The following is a 20,813-nucleotide window of genomic DNA, read 5'->3' as shown; positions in this document are numbered from 1 at the left end:
AACTGGTTTAGAACTGGCAAGCACGTTATTCTTCGCATGGTAAAATAACATTGCGCATGCATCAGGGACTTCTGTTTGAACAAACCTGACCTGCCGTCCGGGTCAGCAATTTTGAAAAGGTGGCAACACTATGCATGCCTTATACCGTGTGGCGATAAGCACCCCCATCTGCCTGCAGAGCTGCTCCATCCATTATTATCATTCTAATTAAAACGCTCTGCAGTTACATGTAATTTGAATTGAAACTGAATAAATATAATTAATAATGAAATGAAAGTCACGAAGCCAGCAATAAGTTTTCATCGTGAATTTTCGAATCCGAATGGAGTAGAATCGTAAGCGGTAGACTTTTGTTAATAAAATGCCATAATCAAAATATTATAAATATAAATAACATGTTTATATCATAATTTATAATGTGTTGGTTTTGACCTATTGTTATCTTTGTTTTACATTTTCTCTCTCTAATATTACAAGGTTTCTTATAAGGGGAGGTTCTCAAATGCTATTATTTTAATACTCAAGAACAGCATATTTGTATTGTATTACGCTGTGTACACACAACAACTGATCATGACGTAGACAAGTATGCAATATTTCAAATACGTATGTGCAATTTTGAATCAGAATTTCATTTTTTGCTATTAGCTTTTGGGTTCAAATTATGATTCAACAGGACTCGGTCCAGTCGAATCGACAAATATCTTGGAATGAATTTTCGTCGTAACTCCGGTACTATTCGTATGCAACAGAATCTCGATTTAACGTTTCTCAAAGAACAATAATGTAACTGGCAATAGAATTGCAGGTTTGAGTTCCGCTTCGGGCCGATCGTTTCTTCTAGAATATTCTAATATTACTTTGTATTAATTGTTTTATTTATAATTATATTATTTAACAAGGTTAGCAGCCTGGTGATCTACGCCTGCCAAATTTTTAGTAATAATTAAGCGATAATACACCGATGAAAAGTTTTATATATAATACTAGCAGATGAGCCCGGCGTTGCTCGGGCAAAAAAGTAACGATAGCAAAGATTAAGATGATTACATTATAGCCAATCTTACCCGTTTCACAGAACGCAAGAATTAGGTCCCTCTGTTTCCAGACTAATTAGAGAATTTTTAAATAATTTTTAAATTTTTTTTTTTTTTTTTTGTTCACATTTTATGGATTTTTCTATATTTTTAATTGTTCTATTCAGAGTTAAGGCCAAAATACATCCAGTAAAAAATAGCAAAGCTAAAAAATGTAATCGGAAATAGCTTCCGACATATTCCGTCCAAAACTTGAACCTGTTTTACAGAAACTTTGACAGTTTCTTTGTTTGAATTGGTGACTTTCTTATCTGTCTTCTCTGTTCCTACCCAACCTTGACCAGACTTTTCGTTCAAATCCATAATTCGTACGTTCTGCAAAGAAATAATAATAATTTTTATTATCTTACATTTCTATTTAATAAAAGTAATCAAGGGAATGTGTGACGTTTTATTTATTGTTTGAAATACTAGTATTAAATACATAAACAAAATTCTTCTAAATTACCAAATACTAAAAGGGTTTACAATTAATAACATATTTTTATCTTTATGTTGTTGTTATATAAAAATATTTTAAAAAAATGAAGATGTTGCTAATATTTCTGATCAAGATCAACAAGAAAGCTGAGAAGACCACGCAACTTCGTAAAAAGAAAAACTGTCCTGGTTTAACTAAATTTAATATTACAGAACTTTTAATTGTGATTGTTACTTAATTATTCATTGGAAATAAATTATTAATTGCTTTAGTAAACAATAGTATACTTTTGTTAACTTTTGGAACCTATCCCTATGTTATGCATCAGTTCTTTATTTCGTATAGCATGGATTTGCATAACACTGCACTTTTTCGGAACGTAACTACCGTATTATACGAAGGATACTTGAATTTCATTTAATATCTCTGCATGGGAAAAATATGAAACGGAATTTGGCATGGTGACTTGTATATAAGGGACATTGATGCTGTTAAATTTTGGAGTATAGGACTCGAGAACATGAAGAAACAGAGAAATGGTATATTAAATTTGGAGTTGGGTTGGGCTTTATAAAAATTTTACTCATTATTGGTATTTGCAATATTTTTTTTAAAAAACTCATTTCTACCCTCAAAATTAAGCGGTTTTTTGCAGTTTTTATAATAATTAATAATATAAAAGTTGCTTTTAATAACATCTCGTGACAGATGGTTTAAGTTTAACACAAACAAGTTTAAATTTGAGTTACTGTATATGTTATAGAGTTTTTTAAACTTAATTTTTAACGAAAATTTTTATAATTTCATAAAATTATTCTTTTTAATTAACCTTTTTTTTTAATTAATTAATCACTTTATTGTAGTAAGGTTACCTTGTTACAGGGGGAACTAGTAGTAATATTACAATTTAATTTTAATTTTGCTGAAGATTAGTTACATAGTTCCATAGTTCCATAGTTCCTTTTTAATTAACCTTCTATCGTTACTTAAATTTTAAATCCTTGTGTAATGATAAATTATCGGACCTCCTAATTGTCTCCTTAACCTCCTGTTTGAGTGCAGGAAAGTCGATCAAGGGCCCTTGCTAGCTTCTTTAAATCGTCATCATAAGCTATAATTTTAGAATTGACACAAGGAATATCAAACACGTGGGTGGCGTCTCTTTTGGCCACGCGCGAACCCACGACCAACTACAAGTACTAGTACCAGTGTTTTGTGGTTTTATCCATGGCCACTATTTGGCATGGATCTTTCAGATAATTCAGAAACTCGTTTGTTTTTGTGTTTTGGATGCATTAAGCATGTGCATTAAAAATTTCATGAAATATAAATACTATAATGCGATTTCTGTATTTGAAATTAAATTAATTTACTCACGATCGTAATGTTGCGTATATGATCTAGTTTCGTGGCGCTACAATCGATACATGACGTAGTAATTTCCAGTTACATGAAAAGTTTGATCGCTTTGTATGTATAACGCTACACGTTAAAGTTTTTTTTTAATCGTTTCGGAAAATCGAGTTTCTACAGTATGTCAATATTGTAAAATTATAATTATCATTCAGAATAAATATATTCCTTGATAATTTATATCAATAGTCCAAATTAAGATGATTTTTTATAAATATAAATACCATTAATTTCTGCTTCCAAGAACTAAACCAGTTTTCAAATTTATTTTCCGCATAGTTGGCCATGTAATACGAGATTGCATACTCCATTAAAGTGGCGAAAACCATGTTTAAGCAGACGAAGAGCCAGACGTCCATTGCATTTATGTATGATACTGGTGGCAAGTTCTTCTTGCTCTGTACTATTTGGGTTGCTAGTGTTAAGAGCGAAGTCACTCCCAGGGTGATTCTTGCAGGTACCGCTCCTACGTCCAACCAAAATGAGAGCCAGGATAATGCCACTATCAATGTACTCGGAATGTAGGTGTTGATCAAGTAAGCGGTTATCATGCGATCGAAAACAAATATCGCTTTCAAAGTGGTGTAGTTACCTAAAAAATTTCTTTTGTTTCAATTTGTTTATTATGCTTCATTTGTATAGCATTTACCTGTATTCCATGAATTAACTTCTCTTCCTGTAGTGGTCTTGATTATCTTGAATTGGGGCAATAGGATCTCCGTTTCGTAGGTGATCGATTTTTTATTTTTCATAAAAGAACTGGGTTCTCCCACATCTTCAATCCAATGAAGAGCCACCACATCATCAGGAAAAGAGACTATTAAAAAGAACTTTAGGAATCACGGTAACGAAATGACAAGTTAAGCAAAGAGATACTCACATAAAGAGATCTTGATGCTGCAGACTTGATGATCTAGTGGATACCGATGGAGATCCATGGGACAACTTATACGCAAATCGTATCTGAAATAATTTCAACTTTTTACTTGTTTATTTTGATATTAATTTTAACCAATACAGTTTGGTTTTTATGAGTTCTCATACAGAAATGTAAAGAATATTTACCTGGCATAACGATAAATATATCCATCAGGTAATATCTTCATTGCTATATTGGGTAGAGTAATAGAGAAGAGCCTTCCAGAGATTGAATTTTCGAAACAGATGTCGGGAGTCCATATTTTATTTTGAATTTCTAATGGGAGGATCCTGGGTCTTCCGTTATCGTTCTGAAGACATTCCAAATATAATCTCTCATCTTTCCAGTAATCATTGAAATACATATGAATGTGGAAATCCTGAAAATAAAATAAATATCGTTATACAGATATACTCAAACTGCCAACACAAATCTACAGTATATAATAAGACTGATATTTCAATGTTATTGTGTGAATTTCTCTGGGTAGTTTCTTATGTAAAATTTCTGTGTTTATCAACAATTATGCTAACTGTTATCATTTTATGTTCTGTTATAAATTAGGCTTAAATTAGAAAATTTTGAAATGAAAATAATTTTAAATATTTTAATTTTTATTTCACGCAATTGCAGAAACTTGAAACTTGCAACGAAAAAGTAATTCTGACTTTTTTTATTTGAAAAAATATAATCTAATTCATATTTTGTTCAGGTATGATAAATCCTTTGGTATGATAAACTATAAATACTTTAATGCAATTTTACATTTGAAATTAAATTAATTTATTCAAAATTTAACGTAATGTTACGTATTTTATGACCTAGTTTCGCAGCGCTACAATCGACAGATGACGAAATAATTTTCAGTTACGTGAAAAGTTTGGTCTTTGTATTAAACTCTGTGGTATTTTAAAATAGTTACGAATAAAATAAATAAAGCTGGTATTGTGAAAATAATCTTATAAACTTCAAAATTTAAGCTGGGAACCTGTCAGAATTTTTTATAATTTTACTGTTTTCAGTCTCTAATCTAAAACCTGCCATTGCTATTACCATTAATACAATTTATTAAAAATGTCGACTAAGAAATTTGTTTGGAATTCTAGTGGTTTTTCTTAAACTGAATCCTTATACTATTATTCATGTTGAAACTTACTGAAATTCATTTATCTGAAACAGCATGAGCATGTATGGGTTGTGTGTTTGGCTCACGTTTGTACATAAAAAGTGATAATACATTGAACGAGGATTTTGAGCGTTTAATTCCTCCCATTTGAGAAGGATTTAAAAATGAAATAAATGTACCAAATAAAAACAGTACATTGTATTTACATACAGTACAATATATTGTTTTACATTTATCATCTGTCTTATATTTATTTTATACACGTTCAGTTCCTCCTTGGTCTACTGAATTATGTTACTTTGTATATTTATGTTAATTAATTAATAAACCAGGTTATGAAACATCGTGTTTTTAAAAATCACAATCTTTCATAACCTGTCCTTTAAACATTTTGCCCGAGTGAAAATGTTCATAAGTGAACAATGAGAAACGATCCTTTTATCTAAATTCATCAAGAATACTCATCTAATTTCTCGTTTCTCACGAAAAACTTCATAACTCACCATTGTAGACTCGTCCAAGTCATAAATATCGCAAACCCTCAAAGAGATGTAAACATTGACGGCTTTACCTGAAAAATTCGATTACAGTATGTTTAGTGAATGAAAAATTTCATCAAGTATATAAATTAAAAAAATTACAACCATTCTCACTAGGTGCCTCTGTTTTCTTGTAATCTTCAGGCATTATTTTGTCCAAAGAACAGCTATGGTTACTATTGTCAAAATTAATTAAAAATTAAATTTAACATCAATTATTCAAAGTTATACCATTCATTTTATAATTGGTATAACTTGTGATGTAAACTATATCGCATGAATCATGAGCAGTAGAAAATATTGGAAAAGCTTTATATAAACATAATTGAATAAACTTCCGCAATAGCATTGTATCACAATATTAAAATTTGAATTACTGAAATGAATGCTCTACTCATCTTCGTAATGGTTCTCCTTATTGAGAATAAAGTAAAATTAATCTAAGACATAATTTTCTATTTTATAAACTGTTTTTACCTTGGGAGCACAAAAGAGTCTTTTACAAAAAAGAGGGTTAGTTTCACATCTTAATTTAACTGCTCGGATGACCAAGTAGTTAATGCGTCAGTCTGCCGTTCTCACAGGCCCGCGATAGAAGCCGGGGAACAAAAGAATCCAACAATATTCATGGTGTTCTATCTGAGGAACGAGCACGATACACCCACAAGTCTATGGTGGATGTATCAAGCTCATGAAATATTGTTCCTGCCGGACTAGAAACAAATCATCCAAACGGTAATTGGTTCTGTTTTCTAATATATATTTGACTTTTAAATATTTCATGTTTATATGAAAGTTTAGATAAAATTAAACTTATACGTAATACTCAAAAATCCTCAATTCTAAGCATTTTCGAAAAGAAAAGGAACCAATTTTCAATTATTGGATTTATACATTCTCTGTGTTAGTAAGAATGTATGGGGGAAGTAGTTACATTTTGGTCTACTAGTGTATAACCCTGGTTGTTCTGAATTCGATTCTTGATATTCCTAAGGTTTTTTTTTTTAAATTTGAAATTTAAAAAGAAATGTCGTTTTTACTTTCCCAGCTGTTTTAGCAACACGGGAAAGTATTTCCCGTGTTGCTAAAACGTAATCGTGTCAAACTTGACACTCCGGATTTTTTGCAAATCTCGACAACTTTTAAACTCCAGAAAGTAAACAAAAAAAAAAAAGAAAATTCAGTGGACGTGTGTGTCTGTGTGTTTCGTTTAATATCTCAGGATCGGGTAAAAATTAAGGAATAAAATTTGGCATTCTGACTTGTATATAAAAGGCATTGATGCTATTAAATTTCGGGTATAGAATTCAAGGAGGTAGGATATTGACTCATGACGGAAGTCATGAGTCATATCTTCATATGGGTCAGTGAATAAAAATTTTACTAGTTTTTGGCATTTACAATACTTTTAAAAACTCATTTCTAGCCTGAAAATTAAGGTTTCCTTTGATTTTTTTAAATAGTAATTAATAACATAAAAGTTATTTTTAATAACATCTTGTGACAGACGGCACTACATACAATTTTAACTTTTAGTTTGTGTCATAATGGTATTTATACTTATACATTTTTTAAATGAGATTTTTATCATAATTTAAAAAAATTATTCTCTTTAAGTTTTTGTTATTATTTAAATTTTACATTTTAGCATAATCGAAAATTATTGGATTTCCTTTTGATCCTCTTAACCTGCTATTATATTTGGGGTAAACAGATCGCAAAACGTCGACATTTGCTAAAATCCCAGATTATCGAATTTGATCACAATTCCAATATTTTTCCGTTTTATTCAGGCAGGCCCATTTTAACCAATCCACTTGGGAAAACGCGAAGAATACGCATCCTATAAAAAAATTCATTAAATCAAAAATGTTAGACGTCAAAAGCCCACAAGATAGGACTATCAGGTTCGTCATAGATAGCACTAGAATCGGTGAAAACAGAGTCAACTTCATTTTTATAAATGGAAATGGCCATTTTTGTTGCATATTATAATTGTACATCAAAAACGGAAAACTTTTATATAAAACACTTTTCTGAAAGATGCGATAATCAGAATTTATGAGCATTTGAACTTTTGTACTGTCTCCATACCAAACATGCATAAATCTGTGGATTTCACTAAAAAAAAAAAAAAAAACGTACTTTTTAAAAAAAGTCGTTAAAAAACTGTTATTAAACACGTGTGCATGTGTTTTAAGTGATATAATTTACATTAATTAAATTTGTCAATGTTTAAAAATATCAAGTCGTGACTATCAGTTGAGTCGTGATTTTGTGACAAGTCTTACAGGATAAACGACTTTATCCGAATAATTATTGTATTTTATAGTATTTTTCGTTTCTCTACGTACCTATTGGAAAAACAATTTTAAATTTACGATTATAGTAAATTATTAGAACGTTCATTATAATAACATCATTAAAAATACAGCAAAATTTTGATAGAAAAACATCTAACAAAATATGGCTTCTGTTCTCATTTTTTCTGTTCATATTAATGTTTTTTGAATAAAATACAGAATTACAGGTTGGCATCTTTAGAATTACTTTAATTACAGTTCAAGCAAGTAAAACAACCACAAGTCTCAAAATTCTTCGCGGCAGCTGTAAAAATCTTATACAAATCACTACAGTTATGCCTACTATGGAAGGCCCTAACTCGCAATGGGGTTGACCAACTTGAGAATGGAGAAGCCTGTAATGCCTATGAAAAACTATTTTGGTTTAAACCTTGTTCGAACCGAGATTCTAGGACCCGGAAATCTAATCAATTAATTATAATATAATTCGATTAACTGATTAATGCGCGGTACCGGCAGCTTAATCGTATTTTAGAATTCTAAACATTATTCTATACAATGTGTACCTAAGTAGCTAAGATGGCGGACCTTCCGGTAATCTCGATCTAGGTTACTTAGTGACGTCAAGATGGAGGGAGCTGCGGACTATCACGTTGTGATATGCAAATTAATAGTAACGACGCATTTCGTGTAGAGTTATCGGCGGAAAGTGGTAACAGGTGTGATAATTGTGTTGATTCGATTGATTTTTGATTTTAGACGTAATTTTTTTTTTCTTTTCGAAGTTTTTCGTTTAATATTAATTGGTTAGTTATGAGTTCTTTCGATATTTCTTCCCAAGAGTTTTGGGCAGCTTGCACCGCCCATGATTTCTATCGAGTGCTCGAATCGGAATTTTCTGAATTAGGTATGGACCCCAGAATCGATAAAGGTTTTAAATTTGCGGTGAGTCTAGGATTACAGCATATTGAAGAAGTGTTTGTAAGAATTGTTCGAATTCGTGCCAAATTTTTTATCGACACGACCGAGATTCGTGTGTGATGAGATGCAAAAAATGTCGAAGAAATAATTCTGCATTCGAAGGAACCTTTAAAGGTAAATGTGGAAAAATATCGTGGAGTAGAATCTTTTCTTTTATATGGCATTACATTGCATTGGAATGCTCTTCGACCACCTCGGGTATTGCTGTAGGCATTTCGAATAAGGCTGCTGTCGACTGGTCCAACCATATATATGTTTTATTATGCTAGTTGCTCTGCACAATATGACGTCGTTTAAAATCGGAGGTCCGAAGAAAACCGTCGAAATCGACGAGACTGTCATATGTAAACGAAAATATGAAAAAGGCCGCAAACTAAAAAGTACGAAATGGGTTGTAGGGGGAATATGTCGAGAAGACAAGAGCTGTTTTATCTGTCAAGTAAACGATCGTTCCGAAATCACGCTAAAAAAAGAACCCGAGACAGTCCCTGCAGCCCCAGTTTCTAATATTCAGAAAAAAGTAAAAAAGGTGGTCGAAGAAAAGGTGAAGAAAAGAAAGGAATGCGATATTACCGATGATGATAACGATAAAAGTAGGAACGAAAGAAAGAACAGAAAGACAAGTAGTCAAACGGTATCAATTCCTGTCCAAACCAAGCGTCGGAAAAAAAAGAGAGGAACAGCAGCATGCACAATGACGTAAGTGATAACATTATATAATTATCGTTTATTTTTATTTATTTTTTTAATATTTCGAAATAATAATTATTTTAACAAAATCCTTAAATTCTAAAATCGGGATTTAGTATTTAATAAATTGCGGAGCAAATCACCTGATCACATCTGCTCCATCGTAAATCGCAGTCAAGATGCCCGCCATCTTGACGTCACTAAGTAACCTGGATCGAGATTACCGGAAGGTCCGCCATCTTGGCTACCTAGGTTTACATTAACCGAAATTTTTATTGGAATCTCATGAGAACATTAAATAAATGGAATATTTTTAAAAGTAGTTGATGTTTTGAATTTAAAATTTAAACAAAATTTAACTTAATATAAAATTAAGATCAGATATTAAAGGTTCTTTTAATGTCCATGAAATTACCCCTTTGCCACGATATTAGGCACAATTCTAGATGTTTATGAGGGGGTCGGGACCTTGACAGGGCGTTAGAGCATATTAATAGGAACAAAAAAGTCTAATAAACCATGGGTGTTCGGGCGACCCTTCGCGAGATATAGGCCCCCAAAATGACTATCGACGTCGGAACTGACGCCGCTTTTAAAGTGGCTAGAAAATATAGTGTCGAAAGCGCTATATCCCTCTATTATAACGGTTCAGTCCTGCGTCGAGGTTAGTGACGTCACAGAAAAGGTGGCGCTGATGTCAATCGTAGCGCTACTTTCGCTTTGTTTACATAGCATCCTTTCATACAACAACATTGAAAGCGATTAAATTTGTGTTTTTAAAGTAAATATATTTATAGGAAATGTTAATCAAATAATGGCTGAACAAGAACCAAACACCCGAAAATCAAAATCAGGTACGTGTTTTGTTCCATTGTGTAAAACAGGGTACCGATCCTGCAAAGAAAAAAAATCTCTTTTCTTGGCACCAAAAGACGACAATCGTCGAAAAGATTGGGAAAAATTAATCAGACGCAGTGACTTAACTTTGGAGCCCTGGCATAGGGTTTGTGAATTACACTTTGAGGAACATTTTATAATCAGAAATTGGAAACATATTGTGAAGGGTGAAGAAGTTATTATCCCCCGTGATGTTCCAATACTGTCTGTTGATGCAGTTCCTACTAAGTTTGAAGGTTACCCAAAGTACTATAGTAATGTTTCACTGCCAAGGAAAAGATCAAACAGAAATTTAAGTAATAATACAAACAAGAAGAAGAAGGTCAACCCTCCTCTTCTCTCTTCAGAGGAACTAGATATCCAGCCAGAATTATCCTCAGCATCTTCCTCATTTTCATCCCTTCAGCTTAAAGATTTTGAAAAATTAAAAGTGCCAGATTTCTGGATAAGGTGCCCTTTAAAAAATGAATCTAATTTAATTGTGTATGCAGAAAACAAGCTAAAGTTAGAAGATAATCATGCTAGTCTAAATGCACTAAAGTTAATAACTTTTGCCCAGTATGAAGATGTATTTTCATGCAAAGTATATATCAAGGGTGTTCAATTTGAAAATATTTCACCAATTTCTTCTTTGCAGCAAGCTGAGGATATTATTGAAAATACAGATAAGTTGAAAATATGCAATGGTGCTGCAACAGAGACAGAATTAGAATCAAACATTTTGTTTGGCTTTAAAAATATGAAAAATTTATTTGGCTGTATCTACAGTTCAAAATGTTTGGTTATTGCTAATAATGGTAAATCCTGCATCCCCTGCAAATATACAAGGCATTTACTCATAAACCGTAAATCAAGACAAAGAAAAACTAAAGTTAAAACATCGAAAACTGTGCGAAAGCCTCAACATACTTACAGAGCTTTGAATAAAATAAATTCTAGATTAAGAAGGAAAGTAAATAACTTACAGTCTGTAATCACCCAAATTCATACATCAAACAATAAAATTCAGCAGTCTACATTGGAAGAAAAAATAAAATCATTGCCTGCAAAAGAACAGCTAGCAGTAAAGCACTGTTTTCTAGCATCTAAACGTAAATCCAACCGTGGTTTACCTTATGACCCAGAATGGATTTTGGAATGTATCATCATGAGGATGAAAAGTCCCAGATTGTATGAGCATCTTAGAATCAATAAAATTCTTGCACTACCATGCCATAACACACTACAGAAGTATATGAGAAGTTTTAAAAGTGGATTTGGCTTTAACCCAAAAATATTTGATGCACTAAAAGAAAAAGTTAAAGAATTAGATGAATTTCAAAAACATGGTGGGCTTTTAGTAGATGAACTCAAACTTTCAGAAAGTTATCACATTACATCCTCTGGTCTTATTGAAGGATTTGTAGACTTGGGTGATTTTACACCAGAACAAATGAAGACTACTCCATGTGATCATGGCATGGTGATAATGTACCAACCATTAACAGGTGACTGGCAACAGATTCTGGGAGTTTTTGCAACTCGAGGAAATATATCAGGTAAGTAAAGTATAGTACTTTTCTATTGTACATTTTGCAAATACTTCTAAAAAAAATGTCATGTTAATATTACATAAACTCATAATAATCAACACATTTTTTATCCTTATTTTATAGGTGAGCTGCTATCAAAACTACTTCTGGAAGCTATAGCACTGGTTGAAAGATCTGGGCTAATGGTGGACTTTATTACATGTGATGGTGCATCATGGAACAGGAACATGTGGGCTCAATTTGGAATTGGATATAAGCCAGTTGGCAAAAAAATTTCATGTAAGGTAACTCATCCAGTAGATTCAAAGAGAAATCTTCATTTCATATCAGATTTCCCTCATCTCATTAAGTGCTTGAGAAACAATCTTTTGAAATGTCCATTTAAAACTCCTGAGGGGGAGGTGTGTATTGAACATATGAAAGAGGCATGGAAACTGGATGATACTCCCGAAACCCTGAAATTTATGCCACATGTTTTCAGCTATGTAATTAATCCAAATAATTATGAAAAAATGAGGGTTAATTATGCATTCAGACTGTTCAGTGATGAAATGCTAAAAGGTCTATATGCCTATCAAGACAAAATTGAGCAAGGTTTTGGGAGTATATCAGCTACACAAAATTTTGTTAAGCAAATTAGTGATTTAATTAATATTATGACCTCACGTGTTCCATCTAATGGGTTGAGATTAGATTCGGATAAATGTCAGTTCTTGGTGACATTTTTAAATTATATAGATGAATGGGAGAAATCTGCTGGTAGTAGTGATGGCAAAGGATTTTTAAGCAAAAGCACAGCTACAGGGCTCAGAGTGAGCATTAACAGTACTCTTTTGTTACTCAAATACCTAACTCAACAATTCAAATATAGTTATATCCTAACATCCCGTTTAAGCCAGGACAAAATAGAAAATTTGTTTGGTATTGTCCGGCAGTCTGCTGGTTGCAATGACCATCCTAATGCAAGTCAGTTCCTCACAATTATTAATTGCCTGAGCTTCTATAATTTGGCTAGGTCACCAAAAACAGGTAATGTGCAAGAAAATATATTAAGTTCTCTTATCTCTGCACCAAACTTATCACAGCTTGATAAAACAAATATTCAGAAAAAGATTGATGAGCTACTTGATGCTGGAGAAATACATGCTGCAGATAAATATATTTCTGGTAGCAATTGGGTGATAAAAGATCATTACCCATATATCAGAAAGAACAGTGACTCGCGTTTAATTTATTATATAGCTGGTTATGTTGCTCGAAAATGTATTTCAACAGTTTGTTCAAGTTGTGAAAATTGTCTTAACATATTGCTTGAGTCTGATGTTCCTAACTCTGAAAATGCACTAGCAGAATTTACAAGGAAATTTGATAAAGGTGGTCTATCATATCCCACCAAAGAACTGCAGGTCTTAATGATGAAACTAGAAAATAATTATACTCTTTCATTTAGTGTAAGAGAACTGCACAAGAATTTTATACAAGATGTTTTGAATGATTTAATTTCAATGAAACATATCAATTTAGTTGGCTGCAGTGAACACAAAGAAATTGTCACTAAATATATTGTAAAATTTTACTTACTTACTAGATTACATTTTCTCATAAAGGGTCTAAATAAATCTAAAGAATACAATAGAAAACAAAAATTCTACCTAAAACAGAGACAAATCACATAGCCTAATTCTGCAGTTGCAGTATGATAGCTAACAATAAATGATTTCATCCAAGTTTCTGACCTAATTTTAATTTCACTGACTTGTGTGTATTTTTAATTTATAGATTTTACTCCACTGTAATTTTTAATTCCTTTCTTTTTCTTGAAAAGGGTGAGAAATCTACATGCCTATTAATCTGTAAATTTTTTAAGAGAAATTTTTCAAGTTTTTATTCAATGTATGAGTAGTAACATGAATTTTGTACCATTTTGAGAAACAGCTGCACATTAATAAGTTTAGTTTATATGTGTGGATACTTGGCAGTAGGCTAATAATTGTTTATTTGTTACATACATAATTTTGTAATTTTATATTGGAACAATAAAGTAACATTCTGCCTTTATATTTTATATACTGTGTAGAATTTAATTGTAATTTTAATATTGCTTTATACTGTCACATAATACTGTATGAACAGTATACAGTATTATGTAACTGATAGAATAGAACTTATTAGGCAAATGCTAAGCCCTCACAGTGGAACACGTTTTATTATTAAAAGTAGGATAAATTCTGTATTTTTTAGTAAATATAAATAAACCTTGTTGGTAATAACAAGAGTAGAATACTCTTGTACTCTAAATAATACGTGTTTGTACAGTACTCAACAGTTGTAATGTAAAAATAGACAATTCAGTATAGGCTATTTGATTTAAAAAGAATCTTAATTAGCATTAATAAAATCTAATTCCTTTATGTATAAATGTTAATAAAATGATACTATATAATAATTGATTGCTTGTGATATGATTTATTATCGATCTAAATTCTTTTATTACTAAAAATCCAACTTAAAACCAATATAAACATAGGATGATACAGCCAACGTCGCACAACGATTGACAGCAGCGCCTCTAGCGGCAACCTCCAATAGAGGGACAGAAAATAAGCTCGATTTCGACACTATATTTTCTAGCCACTTTAGCCGCTTTCTCCGCTAAGCCTATCGCGCGTTTAACAGGCAGCAAGCCCTATTGGGTGTACTATAGATTACTTCCTATGGAATTTCAGGACTTTGATTATATATTTGAACTCAGGGGACCGAGACGAGTTCAACGGTACCCTATTTTTGGACCGGAGACGAAAAATAAATGTTACTTATGGCAGCGAACATGGCGGCCCGATTGACCTCTCGTACGGGCGCCACCACACGCCGCCATGTGCTAAACTAGTGATCGATTCACGGTAGCTCTTAAACGAAGTAAAAAAGGGGGGAAACGTCTTCTAAAGGCAATTTTAACGGCAAGCGACGCGACTCCCGATCGCGATAGCGAGGCCGGAACTGACGTAGGCGCATCTTTCGAGGGCTATATCTCGCGAAGGGTCGCTCGTACACCCATAGTTTATTAGACTTTTTTTGTTCCTATTAATATGCTCTAACGCCCTGTCAAGGTCCCGACCCCCTCATAAACATCTAGAATCTTGCCCGATATTACTCTAGTGCCAATGGTCAAGTAAAAAAAATGCTTTGAACAATAGTAATTTGTTGGTCGCAGGTTAGGCCCGATCGACGGGCTAGCAGCGTGGAGTTTCCCGGCTTAATACCCCGTTCGCACACGATCCACGACTCACTTCGATCTCATTTGCCTACAATCTGGATTGTGACTGTCGCCAGTCGAACGTCGTGGCGTTCGCATAGGCAGTCAGCTCGAGAACAACCCGGCTATTGTAAGCGATGATAAAACTGGCATAACTACTCGGTAAGTCACAAACACCAACACACACAATGGAAGTTTTGATTAGAAATAAATACTTTTTCTTGCCATATATCTAATACTAGACAGATGTCATCGTCTCTCCAAACATCGTTTTTACTTCTTTGCCGATAGCCCGACACGTGTTCTGTAGCCATCTTGTATTTTCTCACGCGCGTGGGATTGTGGGATCTCTCTTATGACTGGATCTAGTTTCGAGAACACTCTCGAGTCAATCGCGATTGAACCTCGTTTCGGTCGAGATCGAAACGGTCGAGGGTGTTCGCACCGAGGCACAGTCGCCGACCTCGGTCACAATCTAGATTGAAATGCTCGGTGCGAACGGGGTATAACATTTAAATAGAGGCCAGTTTCCAGAGAAACTCCACCTGGAAAATTCCCCTTGTGTTGCCCTATCCTATCATTCCAATCCAATCCAAATGTCCTCGCTAGAGAGGGAATCGGAAATATGTTCATATGCAGAATTTATTCTTACATAAATGTATAAAAGCCTTATCTGATCACCTCGAATACTCTAATCATGCACAAATCAAACATTTTTAATAACTCATTTTTTTTAATATTGCAGGATATGTCATTTTCCCAATTCCTTCGATTATTTACGTCACAAAGCAAATATAAATTTCCATTTACTCGTAAACATAAATAATAAGTTGAAGTAATTATCGATTTGTTAATTTCAGATAAGCTCGTGTTAAGTAGAATAAGACAGTTAAAAACTATTTGTTCTTATCATTGTGTTACAGAAATCTAAAAAAAAAAAAAACAAAAAAAAAGAAACCCCAGATGTTTTTAAATTCCTACATAATTTAATTGATAAATATTTCCAATATCGAAGTAAAACACAAAGTAGTGCTTGTTTCCTCCATATAAAATTAAATTTCCGTACATTGAGACATTTTAGAATAAAAACAAATTAATTGAAAAAGCTTGACACAATATAACTCGAAATATAGATCAATAACGAATAGAAAGATAAACAAACACTGCTAAAATTAATTATTTTAGAATTTTTATTGCAAATTGTAAAATTTTATTCATTTATAACAAAGACTGTGAGAAAAACCACAAGACTTCAGGCCCCTAGTACTCCCACAGGACCCAACTCTAAGCTCTCTTCACCGACTTTTCCCAATACACACTATTCATAACAAAACTTTTGTGACGATTCAACCCTTTGAAAAGAATCAATTTCCCTCTGACCAGCCTCCACTCGCTTCGCTTTCCTTATCTGATAAATTCTCTTACCCGCTTGCTTTGCCCAATCGAATCTCTGCTTACTTTGCTGTTGTAACGATTTTAAGCTGTGTATTTTATGTAGTGAGAAAAGTTAACGATTATTATTTATTTTTTCTATTATGTATAAAATGAAGTACTTAGACGTAATTATTTATAATTTTAATAAAGATAGCAACACTTAGACAATTATAATTTTTAATATTAAAATAAACGTTGCCAGTTGCATTAAAATGATTACACAGTTTTATTGTCAGCTCCGAACATTTTATTAATAATTTTCCTTATTAAATATTCATATTAATTTAAAATTAAAATTTTAAAACAAATAAATATTTGTTACTTGTATAATAAAGTTATATAATAAATAAGTTTAAATCAGTGAAAAATATATCGAGCTAGCAGTTAGCTATACAAACATTATCGAATTTTGTAAAAATAATATCAAGATAAACTTCGTGTAAACAACTTTCATTTACCTGTAACAACTGGCAAGAAGGACAATTGAAATATTATTATACTTTTCTTTACAAAACTCTTTCCGCCTTCTGGGCACTAAGAGGCCCTCTTTTAGCAAACCCATTATGGGTTTTGCCAGGCCCACAATGGGACGGCCGGATGGTGAGGAACGGAGCCCGATATATCCGGATGGACCACTCCCGAAAAATTCCTGGGGATTATTCGACCCTTTCAGATTCGATCCCGGGTACCCAGAGCGGTAGGCTGCCACCTTGACCCCATCCGGCCGTCTATTATACTAGCAGATGAGCATTGCGTTGCTTAGGCAAAAAATAATATTAATAACAAACATTAAGATTATTAGATTCTTTCGTACTTCCAACCCTTCTATTATATTATAGTATTTGATTTATATAACTACTCTTAGAAACTTCCATTCACAGTCGAATATCAAATAATCATCTGACGAATCAAATTTCGCGAAAAAAAAACCAAATATTTAAACTCGGACCCTCGAAACCACTTAAATCATATTTTGTGCAGGCTGGTAACTTCGTATTTTGAATTTTTCAATTCCAATGCCACTATACCGCTGGTTCGATAGAAAGAAGAGAGTGTTGCGGAAGACGGTTGAAGTAATTCGAGCAAAAGTAGTAGTTGACTCCTCCCGGAAGATAGGATAGGATAGTCAACGACTACTATTTAAAATACTAGCCTACTATTAATATTTGAAAAGGGATTCGTGTTAGAAGTGTGATTCTATTTAGGTGAAGAAAACCCGAAAAACTCCACGTAGCCAGCCCGTTTGCCATGCCCGAACTCACGATTAACTACCAGAGTTTGGTAGTTTTATGCACTTGGCTACCGGAGGCCGCTTATTAGAATTGAGAAAGTACCGTTCGGAAATGAAAACACCCGAGTCGTTAGATGTGGAAAATGAAATACTTATAGATTTTTCGGTAACACTTCGGTAACATTTATAGGTAACACTTTCGATTGCATGCAGGCAAGTGCTATATGTTACCTGTTGCAGTAATTATATAGCGCGTCTATTTCGCACTATATCATTGTCGCAGTTATTAAGTGAATATAATATATACTTTATAAGAATTGTATTTAGTTTATTATTTTGTTAAATTTTTTGCCAATAGATTTTTGTGCTACGTGTAAACTAGCAAATTAATGCAGGTAGAAATTAGTTAATTTACAGAAATTCAATAGATTCTTTGGGGTGGGATGTACTGTACAATACAACATTATCTAAGTTAGACGTATTTAAGCGCAAGAGCGAATTCTCTGGGCTTGCTCGCATGCGCCGCATGCTTAAGAGAAAGTTTTAACTGTCAATATATTTTCATATGAGAACAAATATGCCAATAATAATTTATTCTAATGTGTAAACTCTTATCATTTGTGTTTTCTTTTACATTGGCAGCTAGCAACTAGCCGTTTTGTCAGTGCCATGCTTGCGGGAACTCGATGTGGGGGTTTGCCGCGGCATACAAGTACGCTCGCATGACGTCATTCAAAGCATTTAACACGGTCAGATTGTATAGAAAGCTTGCGGTACCCAGTCAGTATACATGTATTATGTACAGGGCAGTGGCGTAGCGTGGGTGTCAGCCGCCCGGATCGGAGGAAAATTTCGCCCCCTTAAATAAAATACGGGGAGTCCCTACAAGTCAGTACAGACGGTGTTGTCAGTCGCTACAATGAGCAAGATGTCATTATTATATATTCATTTAAAAAAAGGGGATTCCCAGTTTCGTCACAGAATAAGTAATGAAAAATTCCGTGCTCATTTCAATCGGTCCGAATCGTAGGTGCGACAAAAATATGAAATGAAATGGTTCAAATTTTTACAAGATATTATTATTATTTATTGTGAAAAAATGCCGCCCGGGGAGGGCCGCCCCCGCCACGCTACGCCACTGGTACAGGGTCGAATCTACACAAGGATTAATAGGGCTTAAGCCCTGGGCGCCAGCGTCAAGGGCCCACAAAAATCAAATTATCATCATAAATTTTTCATACTTTTTCATTATATTTCATGTAGATATAATGGGCTTTATAATAGTCCATACTTTTTTATTCACACCAAATAACGTTTCTGCCTATTGTTTAGTGCTTGAGATAGACCTATTAGTCTTATTATAACTTTCAGCATGCCCAAAAATTTTGATCAGGATTCGCCCCTGTATAAACGTAACTGCCGAGTTTCGTAGCAGTTGGTCGAAAGGCCTAGGAGTATATTGCGAACAAACATTCTTATTTTTGTATACATGATAAGAAGATAAAGTCGAGTACAATAGAATTTTACGTAAGAAATCGCGTGATTATATAATAGGCTACGTAATGCAACTGTATAGACGAGTTTGTGACCTGAAACTTAATATTTAAGACAGAATACATACGTTAATAAGAAATAAAAGAGGTAGCGCACACATTTATTTTTGGAAATATCAGTAAAGTGCATTGGTATAGAAAAGTTAACGGTTGTGTATTCAAAGATAATGAACTAAGTATAAATAATACGAAAGATCTTACGATGCCAGAACGTTACGGATATTCGCCATTATCCAGAAGAGGTAGAAATTGATCGTTTGAGACATCGCACATTCTGAATCCGTACGTAGCTGTGTATTTAGGTTTTATAATCGAAATGTGGTTCGTGTCACGCACATACACTGCCGATATAAAGCAATTACATTAATTCGTCACGTGTCTTTGTGATTTCAGCTCTGTTTTGATATAAAACTTTTGCTTTAAAGGTTTATCGATCCACAAACAAACAGTTAAGTGTATTTTTTTTAAAGAAAACATTTAAAAACCCAGTGGCGTGCCGTGACATTTGATGACAGGGAAGCTGTGTTTCTGTAAGAAGCCGACTTCCAGGGGCAATCAGTTAATTGCGCGTCAGTGATGGTCTAGGGCAGTGGTTCTTAACCTTTTTATACTCGCCGCCCACCAAATATTTCATAATTTTTTTGTGACCCCCATTTTTTAATAATAATTTATATTTGATAATTTGATAATTTATCTATAATAAATTGATTTTTTTATTATTGCTTTATTTTTTATATAATAAATGTAAATCATAACTTTATTATTTCATTATCTATTTAAATAACATTCAAACTTCACAATTAAACATGAAAACTCATTAATTTTTAACAGAAAATAAAATAAGAAACATGTCGATAAATCGATCCAATGTCGATGCTAAAACTAAACTAAAACTAAAACGCCCACTTGTGGTAAGGATTTTGCATATCTTTTGCAAAAATATTTAAATTTTCAAAGCCTACTATTTTTCCTAATTATTTTTAAAATTCCAAGCATTAATAGTTTCTTAAAATTGCTTTGGAATAAAAGAAGTAAATACTGCGGTGTAAGTAGCATATTTACATTTATTTCTTCTGTACTAACAAAGTTGTATGTAGGAAGAAATACAAAATAAATAAATAAAAACTAAATAGGAAAACTTTATCTTTCTTATTTCACTTTTCAATACGATATTCGGATTATACATCAATTTTCTTTTATTATATTCGAAGGAAATTTTGCATAATTTGGCGGCCCCCGGCAAACTTCTTACGGACCCCCAGGGGCCGCGGCCCCCTGTTAAGAATCACTGGTCTAGGGTCCATTCGTATTCATTTGTTCGATAAACCAGTAAAAACTGTAGACTTCTCTAAATGTATTTTTAATATCACAATTACATTCCGAATCGCTAGCCACGATATAAGGGCTAAAATTAAAAATAAATT

General features: G+C 33.1%; 1 protein-coding gene across 1 annotated transcript; it reads right to left on the bottom strand.

Moving 5' to 3' along the window:
* Window positions 1-1,196: 1,196 nt before the first annotated feature.
* Window positions 1,197-19,715, bottom strand: LOC136968402 (glutamate-gated chloride channel-like). Its single transcript, XM_067262419.1, has 8 exons — window positions 19,591-19,715; window positions 5,621-5,691; window positions 5,480-5,547; window positions 3,997-4,229; window positions 3,812-3,894; window positions 3,581-3,748; window positions 3,156-3,523; window positions 1,197-1,412 (listed from the first exon to the last, which is right to left on the bottom strand). The coding sequence occupies exons 1-8, from the start codon at window positions 19,653-19,655 to the stop codon at window positions 1,197-1,199; spliced, it is 1,272 nt and encodes a 423-aa protein (XP_067118520.1). The 5' UTR covers window positions 19,656-19,715.
* Window positions 19,716-20,813: the final 1,098 nt, after the last annotated feature.

The sequence above is a fragment of the Centruroides vittatus genome, unplaced genomic scaffold, assembly GCF_030686945.1.
Source record: "Centruroides vittatus isolate TY-2023 unplaced genomic scaffold, ASM3068694v2 contig_1476, whole genome shotgun sequence".
Taxonomy (NCBI): domain Eukaryota; kingdom Metazoa; phylum Arthropoda; class Arachnida; order Scorpiones; family Buthidae; genus Centruroides; species Centruroides vittatus.
This window is presented reverse-complemented; position numbering and strand designations above follow the sequence as displayed.

What these genes read in the sequence shown, in the direction of transcription:
- LOC136968402 (XM_067262419.1), bottom strand. Translation starts at nt 19,655, where the DNA reads ATGTCTCAAACGATCAATTTCTACCTCTTCTGGATAATGGCGAATATC. An exon ending in ATCCGTAACGTTCTGGCATC is followed by an intron (nt 5,692 to 19,590) that starts GTAAGATCTTTC and finishes TTTTGACAATAG; the next exon opens with TAACCATAGCTGTTCTTTGG. An exon ending in AGTTAATTCATGGAATACAG is followed by an intron (nt 3,524 to 3,580) that starts GTAAATGCTATA and finishes GAAATTTTTTAG; the next exon opens with GTAACTACACCACTTTGAAA.